The 26111-nt window shown below is 42.2% G+C and overlaps 1 protein-coding gene across 3 annotated transcripts in view; it reads right to left on the bottom strand.

The window, feature by feature from the left end:
• The window catches only part of LOC146000261 (sodium/potassium-transporting ATPase subunit alpha-like), a 471911-nt gene that overhangs the window by 71649 nt on the left and 374151 nt on the right, over window positions 1-26111 (bottom strand). For all 3 annotated transcript variants that reach the window (XM_083137721.1, XM_083137722.1, XM_083137720.1), the window contains 2 exons: window positions 10859-10966; window positions 9735-9941 (listed from right to left, as the gene is read on the bottom strand). In XM_083137721.1, the coding sequence (XP_082993847.1) occupies window positions 9735-9941; window positions 10859-10966 (315 nt within the window). The remainder of the gene's footprint in view (window positions 1-9734; window positions 9942-10858; window positions 10967-26111) is intronic.

The following is a 26111-nucleotide window of genomic DNA, read 5'->3' as shown; positions in this document are numbered from 1 at the left end:
CTTGGTGTTGCCGAAAATGTCGTTAGGCATTTTTGGTTAACGGTTATTTATAATAGGATAGACGATTCGTAATTCTACGAAGAGAGGAATGAGTTTGTCGTAATCTCCGAGGAGTTCCATGTAAAGATAATCTCCTGCAGAAACATCGTACGTAATGTTAGAAAGCATTTTGTCGTGCTTGATTCGAAAAATGTTCTTGCCGGTAGATATTTTGATTTCGCCTACGTTCTCCGGATTCACGGTGATCCGAAGTTTCCCGTCGATCGGAATTTCGTAGAAATGTAAATTGTTGTTGAAGACGTAAAACATCTTGCCCACGTCCTCATCTAATTTCGTCCAAATGCTGTTGAGGTGAATGATCAACAGACCGTTGAGTTTAGGTAACACGTAAGGTAAGACTTCATGATCTGGTATGGACGGTGCAGTTTCCATGATGATCTGTTTTTTGAAACCGAACAAGTTCATAGGCATGCTGGTTATTTATTTTTTGTACGTGCAAGATTTTTTGTTATTTTCAAATTTTTTTGGTTCGATGTTAGGCATACTTTTTTTTTTTCAAATTTTTGGTTTGATGTTAGGTTTACTTTTTTTTTTGTTATTTTCAATTTTTTTTAGTTTGATGTTAGGTTCACTTTTTTTTTATGGACATTTGTAACATTTTTTTCCATCTCTCAAACGGTTGTGTCCCCATGGGAGTGTGTGGATTCCACATTGGAGAACGCACCTCTTGTCGTCGTTGGGATCCAGGGCAATCTTCCTCACCTCGTTGGTGGTCAACACATGGTCGACGCTCTGGATGCGCTGTTCTGCTCTTAGAACCGACGACCTGGTCTTGAGGCAATCGACAAAGTCCTCGAATGTGAGATGCTCCCGAACCACCTGTCTGCCGACACCCTTGGCCTTCTTGGTAACGCTGCCCTCGGCTTTGATGGCATAGGCCTTGGCGCGAAGACCTGCAAACTCGAGAATTACATCACCGTCCTTCTCGTCTTTGAGTTTGCCAGGCACCTTCTTGTTGCGGGCCAGGATACCGTACTTGTTTTGCTGGGGATAGCCCGAGGTGTCGAAGAGGTTAACCAAAGATGGAACTGTGGCTATATCCCCGTACGCGTCGTCCGTGCGAACGTGGTACACCAAGCTGTCCGTGTCCGTGTAGAGTAGGCTGATATTGTCATTATAGTGCTGGCGTAGTTTCCCATAATATATTTGAAACATGTGCAGCTTGCTCAAGTCTAATACTGAGGCGCCAACATAAATTGGCTTGTTGAGCATCACCTCGCTCTTCCTCATATGCACCAGAGCAAGCTGTTCATTATAAATGGTCCTCGATTTGAATAACGGGTTCGCTACGAGCCTGCGACATTGTGCTTTGTTTGATATTAGCCTCACATCTACACGATTCCGTACATTCTCCATGGTTTTCCCGAACACCGCATTGTTCATAAGCTTGAAGAAATCCTTATCAAGCTCGGACGTGGCTGCGGTGCGGTGTTTGGTGTTGACTTCAATATATGGACGCAACCACGGAGAATGCTCGAACTTGAGGATGCCGTGAACTGCGTGGACCGCGACCCCTCGCTGCATCAACCACCGGAGATTCTGGTAGTGCAGGACGTAATTCTTCTTGGGCTCGAAATCCATGACGAGCTTCTTCTGGTTGGAATCGGGTGGACACTTGAACTCGGGTGCAGGGGGAAGATCGCTGAACAAATCCTGCAGCTTCTCGGAGAATTGCAGATCAACCTCGGCGAAGAACCCATGTTCTGAATCGTCGAAGCTTTCGATGTCGAAGTTGGAGGGGTCAGCCCACTCGAAGCCTCTAAAGGGGAGTGGCTGCATCATGGAGTATCCGTAGCGGTTATTGACGTCCGTGTACATGATGTAGCTGGACGGTTGTGAGGGGTCGTAGCCGGTGGCCATATGGTGATTGTTGGCGTGCGAGTGTCGCTGCGACACCTGGACCATTCCACCCCGCACGGCACGTTCCACAAACAGCACCATGTCCACGTCCGAAAGAAGCTCCAGCTCGATCTTCGTCACCAGAAACATGGCTGACCACGCCAGTCCGGGGAGACTGTAGAAGTAGGCAGGGTGCAGCTGGTAGGTCTTCATTGCGGTCGCACGGAACGTCTGGAACACGTCGGCGAGAAGCGTCACATCAAGTCTGAGGTAGGCGTCGTGGTAGTCCCCGAGAGTTCGACAGCCCAGCTCGCGCCACATGGACTGGGCATGGTGATATTCTTCGTCGGTGATGTTCGAGCCTCGTAGCTGACTGTAGAACTTCGCCTGGGGAGGTAGCGACGTCTCCGCGAACTTGGAAGGGTCTGTGATGTATTCGTAGGGATAGACCCCCTTACGCTTGAAGAGGCCGGCGTCCAAGTTCGGAAAGTTTCCGGAGGTAATGAGCATTTGCTCGTCGCTAAGCTTCCCTGCGAGAGCATCGAGGCTGGCCGGGAGGAACCTCAGGGAGTCGAGGAAGCGAAGCTCGACGGTAGAGTGTGATCCTGGGATTCGCACCCACTTGCTCAAGCTAATGTAACGCTCCTCGTTCTGCGCCAGGACGTTGATTCGCATGTCGTCGTACCCAAGATGCTTGACGAGGTGGTGGAAGTCGTATCCCGAGCCATTGTGAAAAAACACAGGGATGAAGTGCGGGTCCCGGGCCATGAGGTTGCATCCGTTGCACCAAGGACCAACATACCTACCGTTAAAGTGATCGTGGTGTTGGACTTTACGGTTGTTGGCGGTGTACTCCTTGACGCAGACAGGACAAGCGATGGCCTCGTCGTGTCTACGGTGATCGTCGGGGGACAGTGGGAGCATAGACTTGGGGGCCAACAGTACCTTCCCTATCTCGATGGCCTCGACAACCATCCTCTCGAGGAAGTGTTTGGCTGCGTCGGGGCCACGGTACACGTAGGGCTCGGGGGCGATGTGCTGGTCACGTCGCACCACAACGTATGCGAAACTGGATGCCTCGTGGAGTTGGTAAGGGGTGGTGGAGGAAACTTCGGGATCGGGATCGCAAGTGGACAGGGGTTTGAGGAAGGCCTCGAAATCCGCGATGATGATAGCGGGGTGCTCTACCATGGCACCGTGCATGCGGAAACGCTCCACGACGCCAGATTCGGGTAAGACTGCCACCCCAGGCTCGTTGGCATTGCAATAAAATTTGTGGCGAGCGAGCTTCTCTGCAGCGATGTTGGGACTTCTGATGCGCTGATAATCCTGCTGTTCTTGATTATCAAAAGTTGACAAGCACCTGCAACAAACTTCTATGCTACCATGATGCTTGCTTGTTTGGCTCGAAACAAGCCGAGAGAGCGAGCGAATGAGGGTGTAATGGTGATGGGTCTCGTTTTTGATGAGCAGAAGGTGAATTTCTCGAACATCATCGTCGTCTACGTTGCTCACCCGGATGGGGTACACCACATTTTTGTTAGTGAGGCCATAAATGTTGATGGCCAACCGAGGGTTGTGTGTACGGGCCTCGAACTTTCGAATGTCCGGGACCTCCACGGGATAGTCGATCCCAACCATCGCATCTTCCAGCTCTGACTCGTAGGGTAGGTAGTGGTTAACTCGGTGTGGATGGTTTTTTGGCTCGACCGGGTGCAATGCTGCCAGAACACACCATACGAAGCACTTGGCGTCACTGTTCTGAATGTTCAGGACGGCCTTCTTTGCCGCAATAGTAGGTGGTAAGGGGACATAGCTGGAGGCGGAGAGAGGTATGAACTTGCAAAGTTTGACGCACAGTTCGTGAGGCTCCCCACACAGCGAACCCCCCGAGCCCTTAGCTTGATGTTCTTCTTGTTTCACCACCAGCTCATCGGCAAACTTGTTGTAGATGACCTCGAGGTTGTCGACATCCGCCAGATGCAGCGTCTTCGCCTTGGTGTTGTGGCAGAAGCTGTAAATTTCGTCAGACGGCTTCTTGTATTGGCAACGTAGCGATGCGTAGAATTTGGTGGAGGGGTGCGTAGCCAGTGCATTACAAAGAATAGAAACTATCTCTGTTCGCTTCTCCTCTAAAAAGCTACGCACGTCGCATGAGCCCTCCGAAGTGAGGACAAAGTCTTCTAACAACCGCTCGAAAGCAGATTGGTTCGCTTTCGCCACAAGCTTGACACGTTTGGCGGATGGTGGCGAGTCGGCTTCCGCTTTCCTCTTGGTCGAGCTGGTCGACGGTTGTGGAACAGGTGCTCCGACGACTTTGCATGATGTTATATGCCTTTTCAAATTATTAATGGTAATATGTTTACCGCACCTGGGACATGGTTCTGTAGCGGTCACACGCTTACCAGGTACGCAGGTACGACAGTGCCTTTGGAAATTTTTAGCTGAAACACCAGTTTCACAAGTGGGACAAATTTGTACCGATTGCATCTTGTTGAAAAAAATAATATTTGTGGGGTATGTTATTTTATATATATAGTAGAGTGCCACAAAATAAATGCTGTGCAATAAAAAAATCTTCGATGGCTAATTCGCTATAATGAAAATATTTGTGGGGGTATGTTATTTTATATATACAGTAGAGTGCCACAAAATAAATGCTGTGCAATAATTCGCGATGGTGCTGGGTTTGGTGTGAGTGTGCTATTTATGTATATGCTACTTCTTGCTTCTTAATGAATCCTGTAAATAATTGAAAAAAAAATAATTAATCTTGTGTATAGAAAACACAAAAATATTATGTGTACATAATTCTACCAAACAATCTTTTTTTTCTAACCCTCAGCCCTCTTGGCGTATGAAGTATAAATCATAATTTCAGAAAAAAAAAACAGAGTTATTTTCCGGTCGCCATTTTTGAAATCAAACCATAAGCATTATTTATGTTTATAGTATTCGTCGAGCAATAGCAGATAGAGCAAGAATCGTTTTCCTACAACCCATAGTTTATGAATTACAAAACATCTTAGAAATTACATCTTGAAATTTTATTCCAAAATAACTCGAAAACAGCAGGCACTAGTCATCATCCCTCCAATAGGTTGTAGAGTACTTCTAATTTTGTATCGAATGCTATTAAAATTTTCGAATTAGGGTAAAAACTAAGTCGGCAAATCAAGTTTCTCAAAAAATAAAAAAAAAATCTGTATTTCCGAAACTTGAGGGGGTAGAATCGATTTTATTTGCTAGTCGAATAGTTCTCGTCGAATCCTATCCAACAAACCTAAAATCATCATCCTAGCTCAATTAGGAGCCGAGAAAATCAATGTCTTGGAAAACGTCTTAAGATTTTTGTCTTAAGAAAATTTTCTTGACAGACCGGAAGTAACATCTTGAGATACCGGAAGTCGACTTTCTTAAAGATTAAGATATTTGTCTTAAGACGTTTTCCAAGACATTGATTTTCTCGGCTCCTATGGGGCCTAGAACCATGTAACTTTGGTCTATGTATATACCAGTACTTGCCCGACCCTGTGGCCGAGTGGTTGTCGACCTCCGTGGCGAAGTGGTTAGCAGAGCGCGCTACAACGCCAGGGGTTCTGGGTTCGAGTCCCGGGTAAGGCATGGGTATTTGTGTTCGTCCAGTTGATAAGAAACAAAGAAAATGTAAGAATTGAAAAGTGTTAAAGTGAGGAAAAGAGTGAATGGTGGGGGATACCTCCGTGTAGGGGGTATTTCCTTTTTTAAATAAAAAAAAAAAAAAAAAAGTGGTTAGCACATCGCGCTGCGACGCCAAGGGTCCCGGGTTCGAATCCTGGTCGGGCTTGGTTGTTTGTGAATGTCCATTTCATCACTCATCCCCAATCTTTGCAAATTAGCCAAGAGGTACAAAACGTAAAGTAAAATAAACTAAATCAATCATTAAGTTCCGTGTTGCAATCATGAAATTAAATTTTAATTAACTTTTTTTTTTATCCATCTCTCTCTCAAATCTATATAGCCTGTTCATATTTGGCATGTCAGCCATTTTGTTTACGTGGCAAAAAAAATCTCAAGCCATTTTTTTTTTGCAAATGCTCGTTGTAGCCATAAGTATAATTGGATATAATTGCCGGATTTTATTTAATTTTAGGTTTAAAATCAATAAGCGTGTATAAAAAAAAACTAAATATTTTAAATAAATAAGATTCGAATAACTATGTACTTCCACTAGCCTTTGCGATGGCGCAGCGGTAGGCTTGTATTCAAGAGTTCGATACCCGCACAAGTGGTTCTTGAAACTGTAGGTCCAGTCCCGATTAGCCTTACTGTGCATAAAATAGACTTAAAACATCAAATCAATCAGTACTTCCACTAGCCTCTGCGTTAGCACAGCGATAGCCTTGTAATCAAGGGTTCGATACCCGCATAAGTGGTTCTTGAAACTATAGGTCCAGTCCCGATTAGTCTTACTGTGCATAAAGTGGACTTAAAACATCAAATCAATCAGTACTTCCACTAGCCTCTGCGATGACGTAGCGATAACGTCGTTGTCTTGTAATCAGGGGTTCGATACCCGGTGGGGACATAAGTGGTTCTTGAAACTGTAGGTCCAGTCCAGATTAGCCTTACTGTGCATAAAGTGGACTTAAAAAAAACGCCAACTCAATCAATCAATCAGTACTTCCACTAGATATCAAAAACACGCAACTCCCCCCCTATTTTTCCTGTCTTCCTCTAACAATTTAACACATTTATTTTTTCGAAATATGCCCCGCACACATATTTCCTACCTACCAACAACGGCACACGGAAGAAAAAAGATATTCCAGCTACCAAGATGCATGCTTCAAATATATAAAAGCAGAGAGAGACATGAAACACCTTCTATATTCTCTCTCTTTTTGCATGTTTTGTGAGTATATTTTCTTCCACAAAAGCAGTGCCATACTTATAAATCAAAGCCAACTCATGCAAGCTAAGAAACAAAGTTACTTACTTTTAGAAATTCTGCGGAAATGCTCTTCACTGACGTTGAAAATGAAACACAACTTTCTACACCAGCGCTTTAAGTTTTATACGGTTTTCTAATGACGTCAAAAATGATATGTTAGCCAACGCAAAGTTAATGCATCGCATCATTGTTACCTATGCTGTTAACTGGCGTCACTAAAAAAACAGGAAGTATAACTTCCGTCGTCCCAAAACCTACGGCAGATGGCAATCTGTGACGCACGCGATGACTATCAGGGCTATGAAATAAATAACCGGAAAATTCATTGTATTTTTTCTCTGCCACCAAGCATACGTATTTGTTGAATTTGTGTCATTGTGTCAACGTTGATAGCATATGCAGAGAGAGGGAACGAAATTGTCGTTTTTCTAGATATCCACAGGCAAAAGCGTAATATTTTTTTCAAATACAATATGACAGTCGCTTTTCGATACCGAAAAACTAAATACAATAAGTATATATATATTTACAATATTAATATTTATTTAACAATATCTACCTACGAATTTGCCTCGAACGAAAACATGTCATAGAAAAACATTTTTCCAGCCGTAAATTCAAAAATTTTGGCCCCGCGCGCGCGCGTGTATGTGTGTGTGTGTGTGTGTGTGTGTGTGTGGCACATCGTTCCCCCGAGAGAGAGAGGTTTACAAAGGTCACGATATACAAACATTGCCGGAGTTGGAAAATTACGATATGGTGCATTCGCTCATTACTGTTGCCAGCTATAAGTTTTTCTCTCTCTCTAGCCCTTGCCAAGTAAAAAAAAAGTGTAGGTAGGAGTTGGCAACACTGCGAGAAAATGGAGATCATGCCTTACAAGAGAAAACCATTAAGGCGATTTTTATTTGATGATGTTGAACCCGTGCAGTGTTGCCATCCATCCATCTCTCTCTCTTTTATGGCAGTGCCGGCTCTCCTTGTTTATTATATGTAGGTTGGCAAAAAATGCTTTATGCACTGTAAAGCAAACCTCAAGCAAAGTTGCCAGCTCCTTGCTTTAGGTTAGGTTAGACAAAAAAAAAAGCTGTAGGTAGGCTGTCGGTTGTTTAACTCTTCCCTCTCTCTTTCCCCTCTCTCTTTTTTTGTAAAAGGCTATGGCAAAAGTACCAGTAGGTTGGCAACCTTGCTTTATGTACTGTAAGGCAAGCCTCAAGCAAGGTTGCCAGCTCCTTGCTTTAGGTTAGGTTAGACAAAAAAAACCTTGGTGATTTTTTCGAGTAAGATGTTGGCAACACTGCGAGAAAATAGGGCTTATGCCTTACAAGAGCAAACCATCAAGACGAGCCCCACCGAGCTTTACTTTCGGGCGCAGTGTTGGCAACACTGCGAGAAAAAAATTGCCAGCTTCTTGCTTTAGGTTAGGTTAGACCAAAAACCTTAGTGATTTTTTCGGGTAAGAAGTTGGCAACACTGCGCCATCAAGTGGAGATTATGCCTTACGAGAGAAATCCATTAAGGCGATCCCCACTTGATGGCGTTGAACTCTCTGATCTGCACTACTGCAAGGGAACCACTTTTACTATGCCGTAGATGCAGAAGCCGCATTTCTTTCATATTCGGATTATTGATATTTGAAAACTCCTAGAATTACTAGAATTAGAACAGTAGTAATTTTGACAGAAATATTTCATTTGACTTTTGAATAAGGAAAAAATCCATTTCTATTTTTTTTTGTGTGTATTTGGTACATTTTTATAATTTCTGCTACAAAGTTTTGATTTCTTTGTTATAGAAGGTTCTAGTGTTGGAAATTTATTTTTTAAAAAGTAACCTAATAAAAGTGTTGTATTTCTTTTACCCTAGGATCAGGAGCGTATATTCTAGGCTAGCTAGGCTATCTGCGAAGCCTGAAGTCTAGAGAATAAAATACAGGAGGAAAATCGATCAGAAATTGTAAATAAAATTATTCATATCAGTCAAATGATCATAGTAATTCTGGAGTTGGCAACCTGATTTCTTGTGAGTTGGCAACCTGATTTCTTGTGAGTTGGCAACCTGATTTCCTATGAGTTGGCAACCTGATTTCCTATGAGTTGGCAACCTGATTTCCTATGAGTTGGCAACCTGATTTCCTATAAGTTGGCAATCTGATTTCCTATAAGTTGGCAACCTAATTTCCTATGAGTTGGCTACCTGATTTCCTATGAGATGGCTACCTGATTTTCTATGAGTTGGCAACCTGATTTCCTATGAGTTGGCAACCTGATTTCTTAGGAGTTTGTAAACATATTTCACATGACATAGTGAGATAGCCCAGATCTTGGTCTCAGTATACGTCACTGCTTAGGATGATACTACAGATGAATATATATATATATATATATATTTCATATTAAATAATATTTATATTTAATAAATTACGTGATAAACGTTAGCTATAAGGGTAACTGCAAATTATGATTAATACAAAAAATTGAAGAAAAAAAATATAGTCACGTTTCATTTTATTTCTGAAGGACAATTAATTCTAGGTAGAAGGGAGAATCTCTCCTCCACCATTGCTCGAAATGACTTCTATATTTCAGAAAATGTTTTAAAAAATAAATATCCCGGTACTCACCATTGAAGGAAGAAACCGCTTTACCGTTTATTTAACATATGGATACAGTGGCACCCCGATCTTACGTTCGCGGATTCTATGTACAATATCCCATATTATACACTGTCTTCATGGCCCAATGAAGTGACATGTTATAAATCATGCCTGGATTATAAATTATTCCGCATTTTAAGTTGTTTTTTGTACCCAGCTTGATCCGTTAATAACGTCAAATCGAGGTTTCACTGTAATGATGCACGTAATAGATAGATAATGAGTGAAAACTGAAAAAATACATACATTATCCTCTGGTACTTCGCCTTGTGAACGGGCAGTTTGAATAGAAAAAGCAGAAAAGCATAGGATAGCACCAATCCACAATAGCATGGCGAAACCTCCAAATAAGTTTTTCGAAAATTTTATCCATTCTGAAGTCTTTTTGGGCGGAGTAAGAGCATTTGGTCCATCCCGTTGCAATACCGCGGCTGCTCTGTCACGTGATAACCCCTGAAACAATTGACAGAAAATTATTTACATTGGTGAAAAAAAATACTTGAATCTAGAGCCTAGAAAACGAACTGATGAGCTTCCAAAATGACATGCTCTATATTTTAGCCTTAAGTTCGGCGTCAGGGAGAAATTTTAGAAATATCTTTATGTCCTGCATGTTGACCATCAGTTAGTTATACAGGGGTTGGATAAAAATGTGTGGAACGCTATGCTGTGATAACAGGTTAAATTGACGCATGTTTGTCTCCTGAAATTGGATGTGGAGCAACAAGTGTATGATATGAACACCGCATCGGCAGTAGGCTGCAGTTGGTGTCTAGACATCGTGCTGTACAGTTAATTGATAGATTTTATTTCGTCCATGAATCCACTTGTTTGCATTTACATGCTGTGATATTGAACATGTCAAATTATGTTGACAATATCATAAACATTGCAATATAATAGCTTATAGCCATATTGCATATTTAATATTTAGTCGATGTTACAAATTTGACAATAAAATCTTAATATTAAATACTTTCATACATCATACATATTAACAAATTTTAATTTTCTGATTTTTCTAGAAGGGTTACATAAGAAGAATTATTCAACACAGAACACTGTTTTTGTCATGCTTAGACATCTCTTTTCCCGCAGAAACCACACTTGACATATAAAAAACATTGTTCCTCTCCTTGATCACCATCCCCCCCCTCTTCCCATCCATTATCATACTTATGGTAAGAAGGGCAAGATGTCCATCCACGCCTCCCTCTTCGTGTCCAGTCAGTGAAGCGTAGGAGGTTTGGCAACTCAAGAGTAGTCCGTCTTTGTCGGTAACTCAGAAACAATTTATGACTGTGATTTGTGCTGAGATAGGGGACACAGGGGTTGTCAAACCTTGTAATCAAGAATTGCATAATACTTACTGTTTCAGGGCTTGTCCCTAAGCGGTCATACAATTCCTGAATCGGGATTAGGTGGTCATCCATGACCACCTCCTGTTTGAGTTCATCCATCTTTGATGTTGCTTGGGACTGAAATAATGAGAGGTACAAAATAAATGTTCTGAATGCTATAATGAATAACTCAATAATGAAAATTATATATATATATATAAGTGATGAGCACAGTATGACAACCAAGTAACCAAGTATATCACTATATGAAAATATGACGATGATAATAATAATATATTTCCTAAGTGTGCGAGGTTCAACACATGCTATTCTTCCACCTACTTGTCAGAGTAGAGATTGTACTTATTGCAGTGGTTAGCCGATAATGAAAATTCTTATTAATTCCAGCGTATAAAATGTTTGACATATTATTATTATTAATAATAATATATCTTTATTAAGCGGGCAAGATTCAGCGTACACTGTTCTCCCACCTAACCAATTAAGTACAGAATATTTCTTTATGAGTGAATCCTGCGAATGTCATGTGTGAATATACATACCAAAGTTCATTAAAAAGCTTGTTGAGTATACGTTGCTTACCATATTTTCTTTCGAGTTAATTTCTTGCCCATACTTTTCAGATAACTTTTAAAAACAGAAGTAGATGTTCTGCCACAACGTTCTTCAAATCGCTCGTCCAGTCCAAGTTCTTAGCTTGTCTGCTCTGCGCAATGTCTTTGATTGATTGATTTTCTTTATTTTACTTCGCTTTTTGTTCCACTTTCGGCTAATTTGCGAAGATGGGGATTAGTGATGACATGATGAAATTGATGACTGGACACTCACAAACATCCATGCCAGGCCGGGATTCGAACCCGGTACCCCTGTCGTCGTAACGCGATGTGCTAACTACTCCGCTGCGCAAATTCTTGTGGGAACAAAAGTACACCACCAAGTATGGTAACAAGTAGCGAAAAATAGCAGGTGAGCCAGTACCGCACAACTAAAGCCTGTTCGGCGAAAGAACAAACTATAAAATTCTATTTTTGTCTTTTCCGTCGAAAGCCAGGGAGGGTCACATGAACCGCTGAACCCAGTGACGTGCGGTGATGGCGACACTTGGGGTAGCAATCAGTGGCGTGCCCAAGGGAGGTTGGTGTGGGTCATAATCCCCCTCCCCCCTTTAGGGTTCAGTATTCCTAAAAATAAAACGTCAAAGAAAGGAAAGGATTGCAGAATGAGGAAGGACTACTGAAAAGAAGCACACGTTAATCCCACCCACTTTCGAAAATACAAAACATGTTGATTTGATTATTAAGCCGGAGATCCTGGGTTCGAATCCCGACCTGGACATGGGTGTTATTTGTGTTTGTCCCTTCATCAATTTTATCCTATCATCTTGACGATTAGTCAAAAGTGTAGGAAAAGCGAAGTAAAACAAACCAAATCATACAATCAATCAATGATTTGATTTATGCTACTTAGCGTCGCTGACACATTTGGTTAATCGCGAAGATGATGCAATACAATTTATGAAGAAACAAACACAAATAACACCCATGCCGAGGTCGGAGTTCGAACCCGGAACTCCTGGTGTCATAGCATGCAGTAATAACCACTCTACCGCGGCTGGTTGATTACATAAAAGCTAATCGGGACTGTACCTACAGTTTAAAGTGGGATCCGAAGCACTATGTGCCTCCACCGGGTACCGATCAGGGGCCACTTGCACTCCTCTACGGAGGTCGGCCGACAACAAAGCTCTAACTATTCGGATACGTGGGTATCGCTAAAGCAAACTGCGTATTTACTCAGTGGTACGTAAATTTCAATTGGATTTTTGAAGCACCATATTTGTATATGATTAACGTTTTTCCAAAAAAAATTTGCATTGCTTGATTTCCCTAATTACTCCATCTCACGATCTCGTTACTGAAGGATCCGGGCTCGAGCCCTGGCCTGTGCATGAATGTTCATTTGTAACCACCCCTCATCCGTTTAATTTAATCAACGTTCATCGTCATGGCAGAATTAAGGTAAAGTGATGGAAAAGAAACGCTAAAGAAAGGGGGAAATACAAATAATTTCATCCCCGTGCATCTGCAGGGCACTGTGAAATCAGGAGTCCAGAGTTCTCTGTTTATGATTGTAAATACAGAGAACATAAGTTCTGCAAAAAAAATTCCCCTCAGTTCTTTAGAGGATTTTCAAAGGAATCAAAGGGAAACCAATCCCCTATCTGTCCTATAGGAGATAGACTGGAGGACCTGAAACCACGGGATTTCGACCATTGAAAGGGGGGCGAGGGGGCAAGGGAAGTACAGGCAGAAATCTTCCTTTTCGCTTCGGGCGGTTGTCTATACCTGGAACTGGTAAGGCGGAGGAAGAGCCAGCTAGGGTATCCAGCCTTGCCAGCTGATCACATCGAGGGACGAGAAGCGCGTGGAAAGAAGTGTTGCATATGAATTGAGGCTTCAAGATAATAAATATTGTGATTTGAAAATAATTAGAGATGTGAGATTGATTGATCTATCTCTGATAGACTAGCTACTCCTCAGTGCACGCCACTGGCTGAACCAATGGACTTGGTCCAGTTGCCGTGGTGACGGGAAATTCTCGTGGTATTCTGCGTTGCCAAATTTTTCGTTTCGAGTCGTTTTCGAAACAGGTGGCACCCCCAACAAGGCCAAGCACGGCGAAGCCTAATGCTTGTCGCAGCGCAGCAAGCGAATAAGTCTCCGATTCCCTGCCTCTCCCTGAAATTCGAGCGAAGGGTGCATGTTGACAGCAAAAGGTGTCGTGTACGACTGAACAAAAATCAGACGTGTAGCAACACCGCTTTCCCCCCCTAGAAACTCCCGCAACTGGAGGTGAAAAGTCTAGGTTTCCTGAAGTTTGTTCTTTGGCCTGTGTGGAAAATCCGGCAGGAAATGTAGCCTCGTGTGACACAGGCATTAGCCATGGCAAGCGACGGGGAAGGGCCTCGAAGCTAAGTCTCGCCCGGGCGATTAGCGACGCGTTAACATGCAGGGCAAGCGAAAGCGCCAGAACCAATTTGTAGCGAAGCGTCTTGGGTGCAGGAAGTGGCACATTACAGCTCGTTCCCCCCTTCTATGGAGATAAGTTACGAAACTGGTGGTCAAGTCCTGCACAGCGGAACTCGACAAATGAGGATGTTGAAAACGATAGACTTAACGGCGGCGGCATATCACTCGCAAGAGATTCCAAAGTCGTTTTGCGGAAGCGCATCCCCGTTATCAGTATATTCGGCCCGGTTAGTTATGTACTTAAAGTACCTAAAATATGCATGCAAATATGCACTTTAAAAAGTGCAACATAATATGCACTTTAAAAAAGCACATTTTTAAAAATGTTTTCTTTTAGTTAATAGCAAAAACCCTACATGGGTCATTCCATGTGAAATCAACCAATGAAGAGGCACTTTTCAACCTCACATATTTTGATTCGTTTCAAATTTAGCATACTGAAAGGGCCACCTGAGGTAGGAAAATATGAAAAGTTGTATTTCCGAAATTACAGTGTTGCAAACTGTGCGTTTTTGACCATTTTTTCTAACATCTTGTTAACTTCACATTGCAATATTTCGGCAACCAGAACGCCTATAAATGTGATTCGGACGGCGATGGGAAGGTCTTGAAGGGTTCTTTCACTCGAGATATAGCATGCCCACGTCATGGTAAAAATTTAAAAAACAAAAACAATTCAATGTGGTGTAAAGAAAATTTTGGTAGCTATTTTCTTAAAAACGGGTCTTATTATTTTTTTAAAAAAATATGTGTCATACATATACTATTACTAAATAACTACAAAATTTAAAAATGGGATGCCAATGTGATCCGGAATTATGTTAGATTTAGGTTAAGTCAGGGTAGGGTACGGTATGTTAGGTAATACATGATAACAGATTGATTGAGTGAGTTGGTATGTTTAAACCAGCTTGATGCACAGTAAAGCTAATCGAGACTGCACCTACAGTTTAAAGTGGGATCCGAACCACTATGTGCCTCCACTGGGCATCGAACCCGGGACTCCTTGACATGATAACAAATGTTGATAGACAAATTCCTATAATTCAAAAGTGAAAGTCTAACAGAAATGAAATACAATATTGTTTGAATTAACGTACAAGAAGCTAATGTTTACATTCCCACTTATTAGAAATACATGGTGACTCAAAAGTCCGGTTCCATAGGCAACTCCGTTATTAGTGCACGGAGAGAAAAATGTAAAAAGGGAAATAGGTGAGTTTCAATCTAAAGTGCATCGTGCACCATTGAGGCTGTACGCTGGTACGAGCCTCATTGGTAGCCTAAAATGTCACATATGCTTGGGTGAATTAAGAATTGATGACGGTAATTACTGGCAAAGTAAACAAGTATAAAACATACGTGAATGTGTGACACACACAGTGACATAGTGTGAAGTAGGGACCTACGTATAGCCTGTTTCTCATTTGTGCGTTTTTGGCCTTTTCTAGTGGCCTGGGGAAAGGAGGGGTGTGTGATATTTGCATTATGATAACATTTATACGTAATTTGGAAACACTTAGTATATTTACATTCTGAAAAGTCAAAGAAGAGCTATCGAACTAGTTGACCAAATTTCTATTGCTAAGTTCAAAGTTAATGTCCATTTAACCTACTATACAAGTTTCTTGTGAACACTGTAATACATATGAAATACTAGTACTATGCCATGAAAACTTAAGTGGAAAACAGCCTTCTGTGTCGTGGCTCTGTGAGGTTGGTCAGTTGCATAATGGTGCAATGATCCATGAAGCTGCAATTGTGTTTGGCTCAAAAAGAGCTAAATTGGCAACAGTGCTCCGAGCTGGCTCTGGGGGGAGAATCTCGCGGAAACCCTTCTTCATGCCCTTAATAAATTGTATCCTATATGGTTTCAATTCCAGTTGCTTTGAGGGGGAGAAAAACATCTCTGGCAGGGATAAGAATGTTTTTCTTATGCCATGGGGGATTTCAGGCCTGATTTTTTTTTCCAGCAACATCCCTCCGGAGCGATTCTGGTCTTTAATAAATGGGTACTACAGGTTGCAATGTACAGTCACCAGCAATAAAAATGGACACTTAAGATCCTGAAATGCTCGCTTCCTTGCAAGGTGTTATGTGCGTTGCCTAACTCTACGGCGGTGGTAGAAGTTGCCACTGAAAATTTGCCATTAAAATCCACTTATCGCCGTACAGTTATGCAACACGCATAACGCCTTGCAGGGAAGCAAGTATTTAAGGATCTAGGCGTTCCATTTCTATTGACGGTGACTGTACATTGGGTAACTTTATCATCCTCTTTTTGAAGGTGTGGTGTTCACGTGGAATTCACGCACATCCCCAATGTTGGCCACTTGGCCGAATGGCCGAATAATCTAGATGTTAGTTCTGCAACAATAGCAAATGAAGCCGGCTCGATGGCCAGGTACGTTAAGTGAACGTTTTTTGAAGTTCCCGGGTTCGAGTTCCAGCTTGGGCAAGGGTGTTCTTTTAGTGCCCCTCCATCAATTTAATCTTATCATCAATCATACTCATCGTCGCGATTAAGCCAGAGGCGCAACCACGAATTTTTGTCTGGGGGGGGGCAAGTTCTACTAGGATAAACGTACCAATAATAATAATAATAATAATAATAATAATAATATAACATTATTATTATTATTATTATTATTATTGTAGTAGTAGTAGTAGTAGTAGTATCAAAGACGTTATTATCCTCGTAAATCACACATAAAGGGGATAGAAGTCGGGCGCTAAAGCATTTGTGTTGTTGGCACAAACGATTTGAATTTTATTTTCAAAAGTTTCATTTTCACATTAATAATGGAAAACTAGCACGGAAACTGTATTTTTGAAAATCAGAAAATGCATTCCGTATGAAATTCTTCTTTTACACGTAACATGTATAACTTTCACGTACAACATGTATTTTACACATATACAACATGGAACGACGTGAAATAAGAAAATACATGTGTAATATTCTAACTTCCCCTGTGGTTGCGCCACTGGAATAATCTAAAGTGAAAGGAAAGCGACGTTAAACAACAAAAATACAAATGGAATTAAAACTGTTATTCAATATGTATGTCACTCAATTGTATATTGTGTGCCCTTACTAATGAAACGGGGCTTGGCTGAGTTTACGTCAATAACACTGCGAGCTCTTCGGTTGGTTCACGAATTGTCCGACAGATGGCAGAGGATGCTTCGTATTCATCTGATGGAACCATTTCTTGCATTTGGTGGTAATGTATCATACCGTTGATGAGGGGATAAGGGAGATGTTACTTAACTTCCTCGATACTAATATCCACTTCTTGTTTACAAATTTGCTGTTTACTTGGGAAGTGCAAATTAAACTTAGACATGTAATTTAGTTAAGGCCGCTCTCATTCCTCATTCGTTATGTACTACTTTCCTAGATTATATTGAAATTATACAGGGTGTACCAAAATGATTTCCTTGATTTGAACTGGAGTGGAGGGGGTTGCAAACACAAGAACCACGCCTTCCAGGAAGGGGGTAAAAAGGGCTAGAAAATGGATGCAAGCCTAAAATTACACATTTCGCACGTAGTTTTGTTTTAGTAACTGTCATTTGGGTTAATTATTATAAGAAATTGATAGTTACAAGTAAGACTGGTACAGTGTTTGTTACAGGAATGTGATAACTTTTGATTGAATAGGTATTATTTGAGCACTGTTTCGGTGAAAAAGCCTTGCTTGCTTCCCCTGCTGGAGAAGAATGATTGGGGAGTAACATCTGCAGTTACACGTGTGATGCATTCACATATGCATATCCAGTTCATGTGTGCCATCCATCATGTCCTGGAAGTAGTCCTAAAACAAAAAATCCAATGGTGTAACGTCACGTGGCACCTTTCCATGCACAGTCAGAGAGACTTCTGGCTTGTAAAAAATCCTATTGGAATTCAATGGGATCGTTACAACTCTGCAATCGGTGGAATCGAGAAATTTTACACACTGCTACAGAAACTTGAGGCGTGAACCAGCTTACATGCATCGCCCAACTAGTGGCCAGTGGCAAGATTCAAACATACTATCTGAAATATGGGTAATTATTTTGGGACATCCATTATAATAACTGGGTTTTTTCTGTCACTTCAAAGCAGAATATCATATAATTTTTTCATACTTCTAAAAATTAAAATAATGAATTTTAAGATCTGCTGGAGACATGTTAAGCCGGCCTCCGTGGTAGAGTGGCAGAAAAGCGAAGTAAAATATACCAAATCAATCAATGGAAACATGTTAACAAATATGCGGAGACACATTAACTAGCCCGCATATACGTTCCTTTGGATTCACCTTGCTTCTCATCAAAGGGTAAAGGAAGCCGGAGCGTGGTGACGATCATATCGCACCGCTACTTTCATCAAGAACGTGCGGAGCCTACCTCAGCGGAGATTTTTACATTTACGGTGTCGTTCCCCAACGTTTAAAAGCTTGGTACAGGTTTTGCAAGCAGGCGGTAAGGTGCGAGGTGCTATAGTTGCACCAACTAAATGACCAACCCTCGTACATTAATGATTGGCTGGATAGTGTTGAACTGAATCGACGGCGGAAGAAAGACGGTTCGGATGAAATGGCTCCATATTGTTTGAAGTCCGGGTTTCACAACACCTGAGAAGTGCAGTTTATTTCTCCCACAAATTACTCACACCGATGAACATAACAGGAGTGAATTCCCCACTTGGAACGTATCGTCAAGATTCCGGGGCCGATGCCAGGTTCTATTATTAACGTTACTTTCTGGTGAATTCTGAAAGAGCGGGGCCTGGAAAGAGAAAGGAGAGTATCCCCCTCTCCCTCCCCCTCTTAAAGATGCAAAGGGTGTAAAAACGTCGTTCGGAACGCCTCAATGAATTCCCACCAACCTCCAGCGACAGTGGAATCAAATGCATTTGTTCTTAAGTGGGTCGTCGGTCACTTTGCATTCTTCCCCCGGCGTCCGTGCAAAGGTCATGGGGTATTCTGTGTTCCAGTTTATCTAGAGAAGCACCATAGTGAAACATTCTTACTTTATCTGAGCCCTGGGGAAGAACAGTTCTCACGACATCCATTGTTTGAAATTTTCATTTACTGCATTTGCTTCAAGGATGATATTCGATTTGAATCTTCGAGAAATCCTCGCACACAGGTGCGAAATGGAGGCTTGCTCCAAGGGCTACCCTCCACTGAAGCTGGGCTACCACCCACAAGAGTCAAGAGGAGTCCGAGCCTCTTTTGAAAAAAGAAATCATCATGTCTTGGTTTCCACCCTAATATTAACCAATTTCTTTCTTCTGTTTTAAATCATTCACATCTCATTGTCTTAAATTCCTCCCTACATACCGTTCTCTCGTTTATGTTTATCTGGTTATTATTCCCGTTACTTTATTTACTTTTCTTTATTTCGTCGCTAAAAATTAGCCTCCCTTTCTCACTATTGTTATATCTTTGTACACCCAATGCCAAAAGTAATAGTGGTAATTGTCCATCATTATTTTCATTCAGTTTGTTTTCCACAATGTGATGGTAATCAATTGAAATAAATGCGTCAATATGTAAAGGACAACGTACCCCCTTTTATTTTCGACACAACATGGTTATTGTTCAATGCTTGACCACATACCTGGTGGATCGATATGGAGACCGTCATTTTCGTAGCACAGCCGAATTCTGCGCCATGTTCTGGCACACTTCATATTGCAAGTGTGTAATTATCTGAATAAGACCTTTCCAGGGCTGTGGATTTGAAGAGGTTCTGAAGATTACCCATCTCCCTTAGACTGGCCTCCAAGAAGACCTCACCTCCGGGGTTCATCAATGACAGATTCAGAAATAAAAGGTATCGCACAATGCAAGAGGTACGAGCAGCTGTCGAAGATACATTCATACAAGTGAACCAGGATTACCTCCGCAAAACATATGTCAGAACATGGCCCAGAATTCGTCTGTGCTATGAAAATAGGACCGAGAGGGACGTTTACATATAGAGACGAGCCCGAGAACGAGGCACTGGCAAGTCTCCTCTCGTCTCGTCTCGATGTCCAGTGATTTATCCACACACCCAAACACTTAAATTTTTTTCCAAAACGCCCCCTAACTTTTTTCACAAAGTCCCAATTTTGTTCTAAATTTATCCTTACACCCTGCCCTAAATAATAACTTGCACACCTACAGGGAAAGTTCTGGAAAACCCATGTCGATACGATTCCCAGCCGGGCTTCCCCGATGGTGTGGCCGTAACGTCGCCGCCTTGTAATCAAGGGTTCCCGGGTTAGAGGCACATAGCGGTTCAGATCCCACTTTAAACTGAAGGCCCAGTCCCGATTAGCCTATCTGTGCATAACTCAAACCATCCCTAGCTAAAACAATTCCATGGCCTGCTGCAGTGTTTCATAAAATACAACAGTCAGCGGCGGCGTGCCCACTATTTTCGAAAGGTGGGGGGCTACGTATACTTTTTAGTAGTAGCAGGCCCATAGCTAGAATTGATCTCCAGGGGGGATTCACGGGTATCGGGGGGGACTTTGTAAACCAAGTCCATTTTTCAAAAGTTTAACAGTATTTAATGAAGGTAAATTATGTGTGTGTGTGTGCGAAGGGGGGGGGGAGCAGGGGGTCATTAAGTTATATATATATTTTAGAAACATCATACAAATACTACATTTTTTTCTATATCTTTTAAAATATCGCTTGAAGTGTCAATTGACTGCTACTGAAATCATCCCTTTCTACACACTCCATACTACTTTTGATGATACAGATATTTATATCATACAAGAAAAATGTCCAGTATTCAATCATAGTGCCTAGCGTACATTCCACCCCTTCCATGTTGACCTTTGACGCAGATGCCGAGGGAATTTACATGATGACGTGTAAAAGTTACAGATTTCTGTCTAAACGGGAGGCCGCAACAGGGGCAGCGAAGGTACAGATAAAGAAGCTCCCCTATGAAGGAACTTTCCAAAGTCTAGAGAAGAAAATATTCTAAATACTTGTCGCTATTTAGACTTCTTATAAACAAGATGAACAATGTAATAGCTGTTGTTCATGCTCTGTAAATTTATTCTTCACCAAAGTTGTGAGCAAAATAATATCTGCTGTCTACATTTTCACTCTTCACTGCAAACAAATTACACAAAACAGTTTTACCTAATGTGAAGGGGGCTGACAGCAGTGCCAGGGGGGCTGACGGAAGTTCCAGGGGGGCCCAACCCCCCTGGCCCCTGCCTGGGTACGGGCCTGAGTAGTAGTCAGCCCTCATTTGTCCATCTCTTCTTGCCTTTGGCGTTCCTTTTTTTTTTTTTTTTAATATTGGGCCAAATGACCTCCCCAAACCCCCTTCCCTAAGGGCACGCCACTGGTAGCCAGTTTACTTAAATGCATTGTGTTGAAGGTAAGCTGCAATATTAGTCTAAGGATGTTTAAACCTTCTTAATAGACTCTGTTGACGTTTCCGCAATACATCTCGAGCCAAACGTGCCCAATGTGTACCATCCAGGGGCAGCACTCCACAATTGAACATAAGTGTGAAACCGGAAGTGCATCTAACATGGTTATATATCCTGGGCGATCATAACTAGGTTACAGGCGAGCTTCCCCTCTCTGGCTGCAATGAACGGTTCCGGCAGCCGGATTCCCTGGCTCCGGGGTCCTCGATCGATACCGGAGTCTGCAGATTCGAAATGTCAAACGTTCAGGGCCGTGATGCGCTGATGCGAGCGGAGAGGATGAAAGATCTGGGGAGAGGGAAAGTTGGTTTTGTCAAGAATAGGGTCTTCCGCGAATGAGTTTCCTAAGGAGAATGGCAATCCGTTCCCTCGCATTATGCCGTCGGAGGAACATTGCTCGCCCTGAGATAATACGGGAGCGCAGAATCGTAAAGGAACACCTCTTACACAACGCACCTTCTGCAAAGTCACGTTTATGGAGACGCCGTAAAGTAATTAGTGTGCAATTAAGGTTATCTCGTCCAAGGACGTGTAATGGGGAATGTTTAACTGTACTTCATTAAATGATGGATTGTAGTTTTCTTATCTGTTACACGAGCTCCAAAGCCATGAGCGTCGTCATGGGAAGATCAGACCGAACCTTTATTATTTTTAAAATTGATACCAGAACTAAAATTCAAATCGGCTCCTCCCTCTCAGAGATGTCTAAAGGAAGGGGATAACTTCATCTCGATGTCTAAATTTAAATCACCACTCCTTCGAGATACCTCAACTACAACAGATTCTATTTGTAGAAGAGGGGATACAGGATATTCCCTGCTGCACTAGCTACACAGCTGTGTCACCCTATGATTCAAAATACATTACTTTCATTTTCTTTTTCAAATATCACAATGCAGAGAGTAAATGGCAATACACTCCCTCCCAGCCCGGCGTCTTGACGTCTCAAAAAGGGCCACCCGATGGCGTAGTGCTAACACCGTCGCATTGTAATCAAGGAGTCCCAGGTTCGATACCCGGTGTATACCGCGTTTGTTACAACCTGTCCCGGTTCCCGCGCTAGCTGGTCGCTGGCTTTTCTCCGTGCTGGGGAAAGTCAAAGCCAGGCAGCCAATTAAAATACGCAACGTCGCAACAGCGTCTACGTAAGCGCCTCTCTTGTGGCTCCCATTCGATCCTCGCTGCCCAGCAGACGATTTTTTCCTCGTTTCTCATTGGCACCGAAACTGTCGAGCGATCGCTAGCGCGGGAAACGGGACAGGTTGTAACAAACGCGGTATAGGCACATGCACAGTGGTTCGGATTCCACCTTAAACTGTAGGTCCAGTCCCGATTAGCCTATATGTGCATAAAGTGGACTTGAAACAACAATTCAATTGACGTCCCTAAAGACGATCACCACCCCATTTTGACCTTTAAAATTAAAGACTGGGGGGGGGGGGGTACAGTTTTCTTCAGGAGACGCGAAGGGACCAAAGACGTCCGCAGATTTTTGTTTCCATGGAAGAACATGCGATGCATATTTCCCAGCATAATAGCGTTGGCTACTCAAAAAACATTCCTTCAGTTTGAAGTTATGGTCTGCAATGTCTTTCTGATCATTAACAAAAATTACTACTGCGACTGAAATATGTGTGTAATATATATTACTTTAGGTTGACATTCTTTTCCCAATGAGGGTGTGCCCCCACCTCTTGCCGCCCGTCCATGGACAGCCGAAAGAGAGGAAGGTCTCTGCGAACTGGTGGCTAAAAATTTAAGTGGAAGCTTATGTTAAGTACTCTAATGATACGTTACTTAAGAAAACTGCACAAAGCACAAAAATAAGGAAGGAACAAATATGCAGAAGAACTGGTCTTTACGAAAATGCCAAAACATTGCTCTGGTTGGTGAAAGCTTTAGCTTAAACGGAGCGAGATTTCAATCTCCATAGGAGTCGAAACACATTCATTAATGATATTTTTAATTAGCTTTATCCAGCTTAATAATCGGCTTAGAGATCCGCTTACAACTTCAACGCGAGGAAAAAAATCCCATAATCACTGTTCTCTGAAGCATTTTAGCAGAATTGAAATACACTATGTGTAACTTATGCGAAAGTGTACCTTCTCTCCCTCTTCTCCAGAGACCTAACAATAAACGTTCAATGACTCTAAGGAACGACAGCTAACGAAAGACCAGCATCGATAGCTATAGTGGCTAACGCCTTGTGGTCAAGAGGCACCAGTCTCGAAACCAGGTAGAGACACGGTTTATGGTTGTTCGGATTCCAGGTTAAGCTGCAGACCCAATCCTGATTGATTGATTTAGTTTATTCAACGGTGCTGTTACTATCCTGCCCCCCACACTTTACCTCCGCACTCGAGGTTCGGTGCACTTCGTACTCGGCTCAGATTTGTCTAGGGGCAGAGGCGTGGCGTGCATGTAGCCGCTGTTACCGCAGGTAACACTAAAATATAAAGAATTGAAGAACCTGTCTTAAAATATTATTACGTACATAAACTGGTAATATTGTCGTAAAGTAAACATTGCAGACTGACATTTTTTCTGACACCGGCAAAAGCGAAGAGGAGGACTGATCCGGTACGCTCCACAGGCAACATGAGGGAAGGACCCTGAGCCCACCAAAGGAAGACTTGGCGTAGCGGTAAAGACTGCTATGGCGGGAGGAGGAGGCGGGCTGTTTAGCCGGCGCAGTTGCCGGTGATCCTTACAGGAAACATACCAGTGTTGCCATATTCAATTGACAGAAAAGAGCTAAGTCGCCTAATCGGGTCTATCTTACTCTGAAGGTGTCCAGTCACACTGGGGAACGATGGCGCAGTGTTAGTAGCGTCGCCGCCTTATAATCAAGGGATTCCGGGTTCGATACCCGGTGGAGATACAAGTGGTTCGGATCCAACTTTAAACTGTCCCGATTAGCATTACTGTTCATGAAATGGACTTAAATCGCCAAATCAAAATTTTAAAAAATCAAATCACACTGGGGCAAAAGCAAACTACCAAGTGATATTTTGTATTTACACTAAATATCAGTGATTATGAAAGTCCTCTTTGTCCTTCTTCGACATCATGGACGAGAAGGAGAGGAGAGGGATGGGTATGGTCAAGGGGTCCGCTGTCCTTCTAAAAATGTCAACCTAAAATTCTATATTTCACACATATAATATTATTTCGGTTACTGGAATTTGTGATAATTGTTGATAATACAGATTGACATTGACATACGTTGTCGCAGGAATGCAATAATTTTGAGGTGGTAGAACTGTTTTTGGGTGAAAACAATACTTACAAGCATATTTTTACGATTGTTATCTTAGCACGCTCTGAAGTGTCAGGTGTCGCAGGTTCGAATCCTCAGCAAGAAATTGTTATTTCAATGTTCGTTGTTATTATTTTACTTACATAGTTATAAAAATTAATAATTACATACACAAAGAAATAATAATTTTATTTCAATAATTCACCACGCATCGTCATCGTCACGATTATCCTATAAAGCGAAAGCCTTAAAGGTAGCAAAGGACGTAAAATATACGAAATGGTAGTGGTGTCAGAAATGAGATTTCAGTGGATTTAGCGAAACATGGGAGTGGGAGTAGTTAGGAAACAGATGAAGATTACATCTACTCTACATACGTCTTATTTGAAACGAAAATGTTTCGCGATTTGGGCAAATCTGGTTTCAAAAGAACTAAGATGGCAACATTAGTAGAACGGGACTTGTTGCAGGTTCCGAAGGAAATATTGGGGAAGGGCCGATGCTGAGAGGGGAGGGGGCAAGGAGGGTGCTTCACGTGTTACAAAAGTAAACAACGGTTTGTGGGAGGGACTGTGCAGTGGGAGTTTTGTGACTGGTGTCTTTCGTCTTTATGTTGTTTTCGGGCATTGTCAATTAATTTATGAAGCTTGTTCCGAGTTCCGAGGTGGCGGGTTCATCCTATCTGGACAGTGTGTGTAATCGTGCGATAGAAGATATTTTGAAGCAATCTTTCGGTTCGTTATTTTGCAGAAAAAATCGAAATTGTGGCGAAAGGGAGGCCAAAGCCTATTTTGAACGATTTAAAAACCAAGTCGTCTGCTGGATATGACCGACATTTCAATGTTTCGTGGTATAACGACTATCCGTGGTTATGTGGATGTGTCTAGTTCAATATCCTGCGACAAGACCTCAAATAACTAAGTTCAATCCCGGACGAGCCCCCAAATAAATAAGTTCTATCCCGGACAGAGCCCACAAATAAATATGTTACTCGTCTGTCCCCCACACTTTACCTCCGCACTCGAGGTTCGGTGCACTTCGTACTCGGCTCAGATTTGTCTAGGGGTATCTTTCTTTGTACGACAATGCACGTGGGTTGCTACAAGTCAACATAATTATATAATTAACTACAAGAGACAACGGAAAACCTTTTGCGAAACCTTTATGATCAGGGGGGATAAATTACCTTGTCCAGCATGTGTGAAATTAAAAACGGAAATTTTGGATATTTTCTATAGTTTTAATTAAAGTAAAAATTGAAGTATATACATGTCGTATCCGAACGTTCATTTCTCTAATTATCGGGCCAAACTCTAATTTTGATGTTGGAATCTCTATTGTTTGTACCTGGATGCTTTACATTTCATGAATTACATCGGGAGTACGCTTGTCACAAGGTAGACTCGCGTTACTCCAAGAAACGTCTTAACAGGCGCGAGGCCGCCCGACGTGTACATTTCTCAACCTCCACGGTGACAAGGCACTAGGCTGCCCGGCGCACCGTAATTACTTCAAAATAACATCCAG

Source organism: Lepisma saccharinum, chromosome 16, assembly GCF_977018435.1.
Source record: "Lepisma saccharinum chromosome 16, izLepSacc3.1, whole genome shotgun sequence".
NCBI classification, from domain to species: domain Eukaryota; kingdom Metazoa; phylum Arthropoda; class Insecta; order Zygentoma; family Lepismatidae; genus Lepisma; species Lepisma saccharinum.
This window is presented reverse-complemented; position numbering and strand designations above follow the sequence as displayed.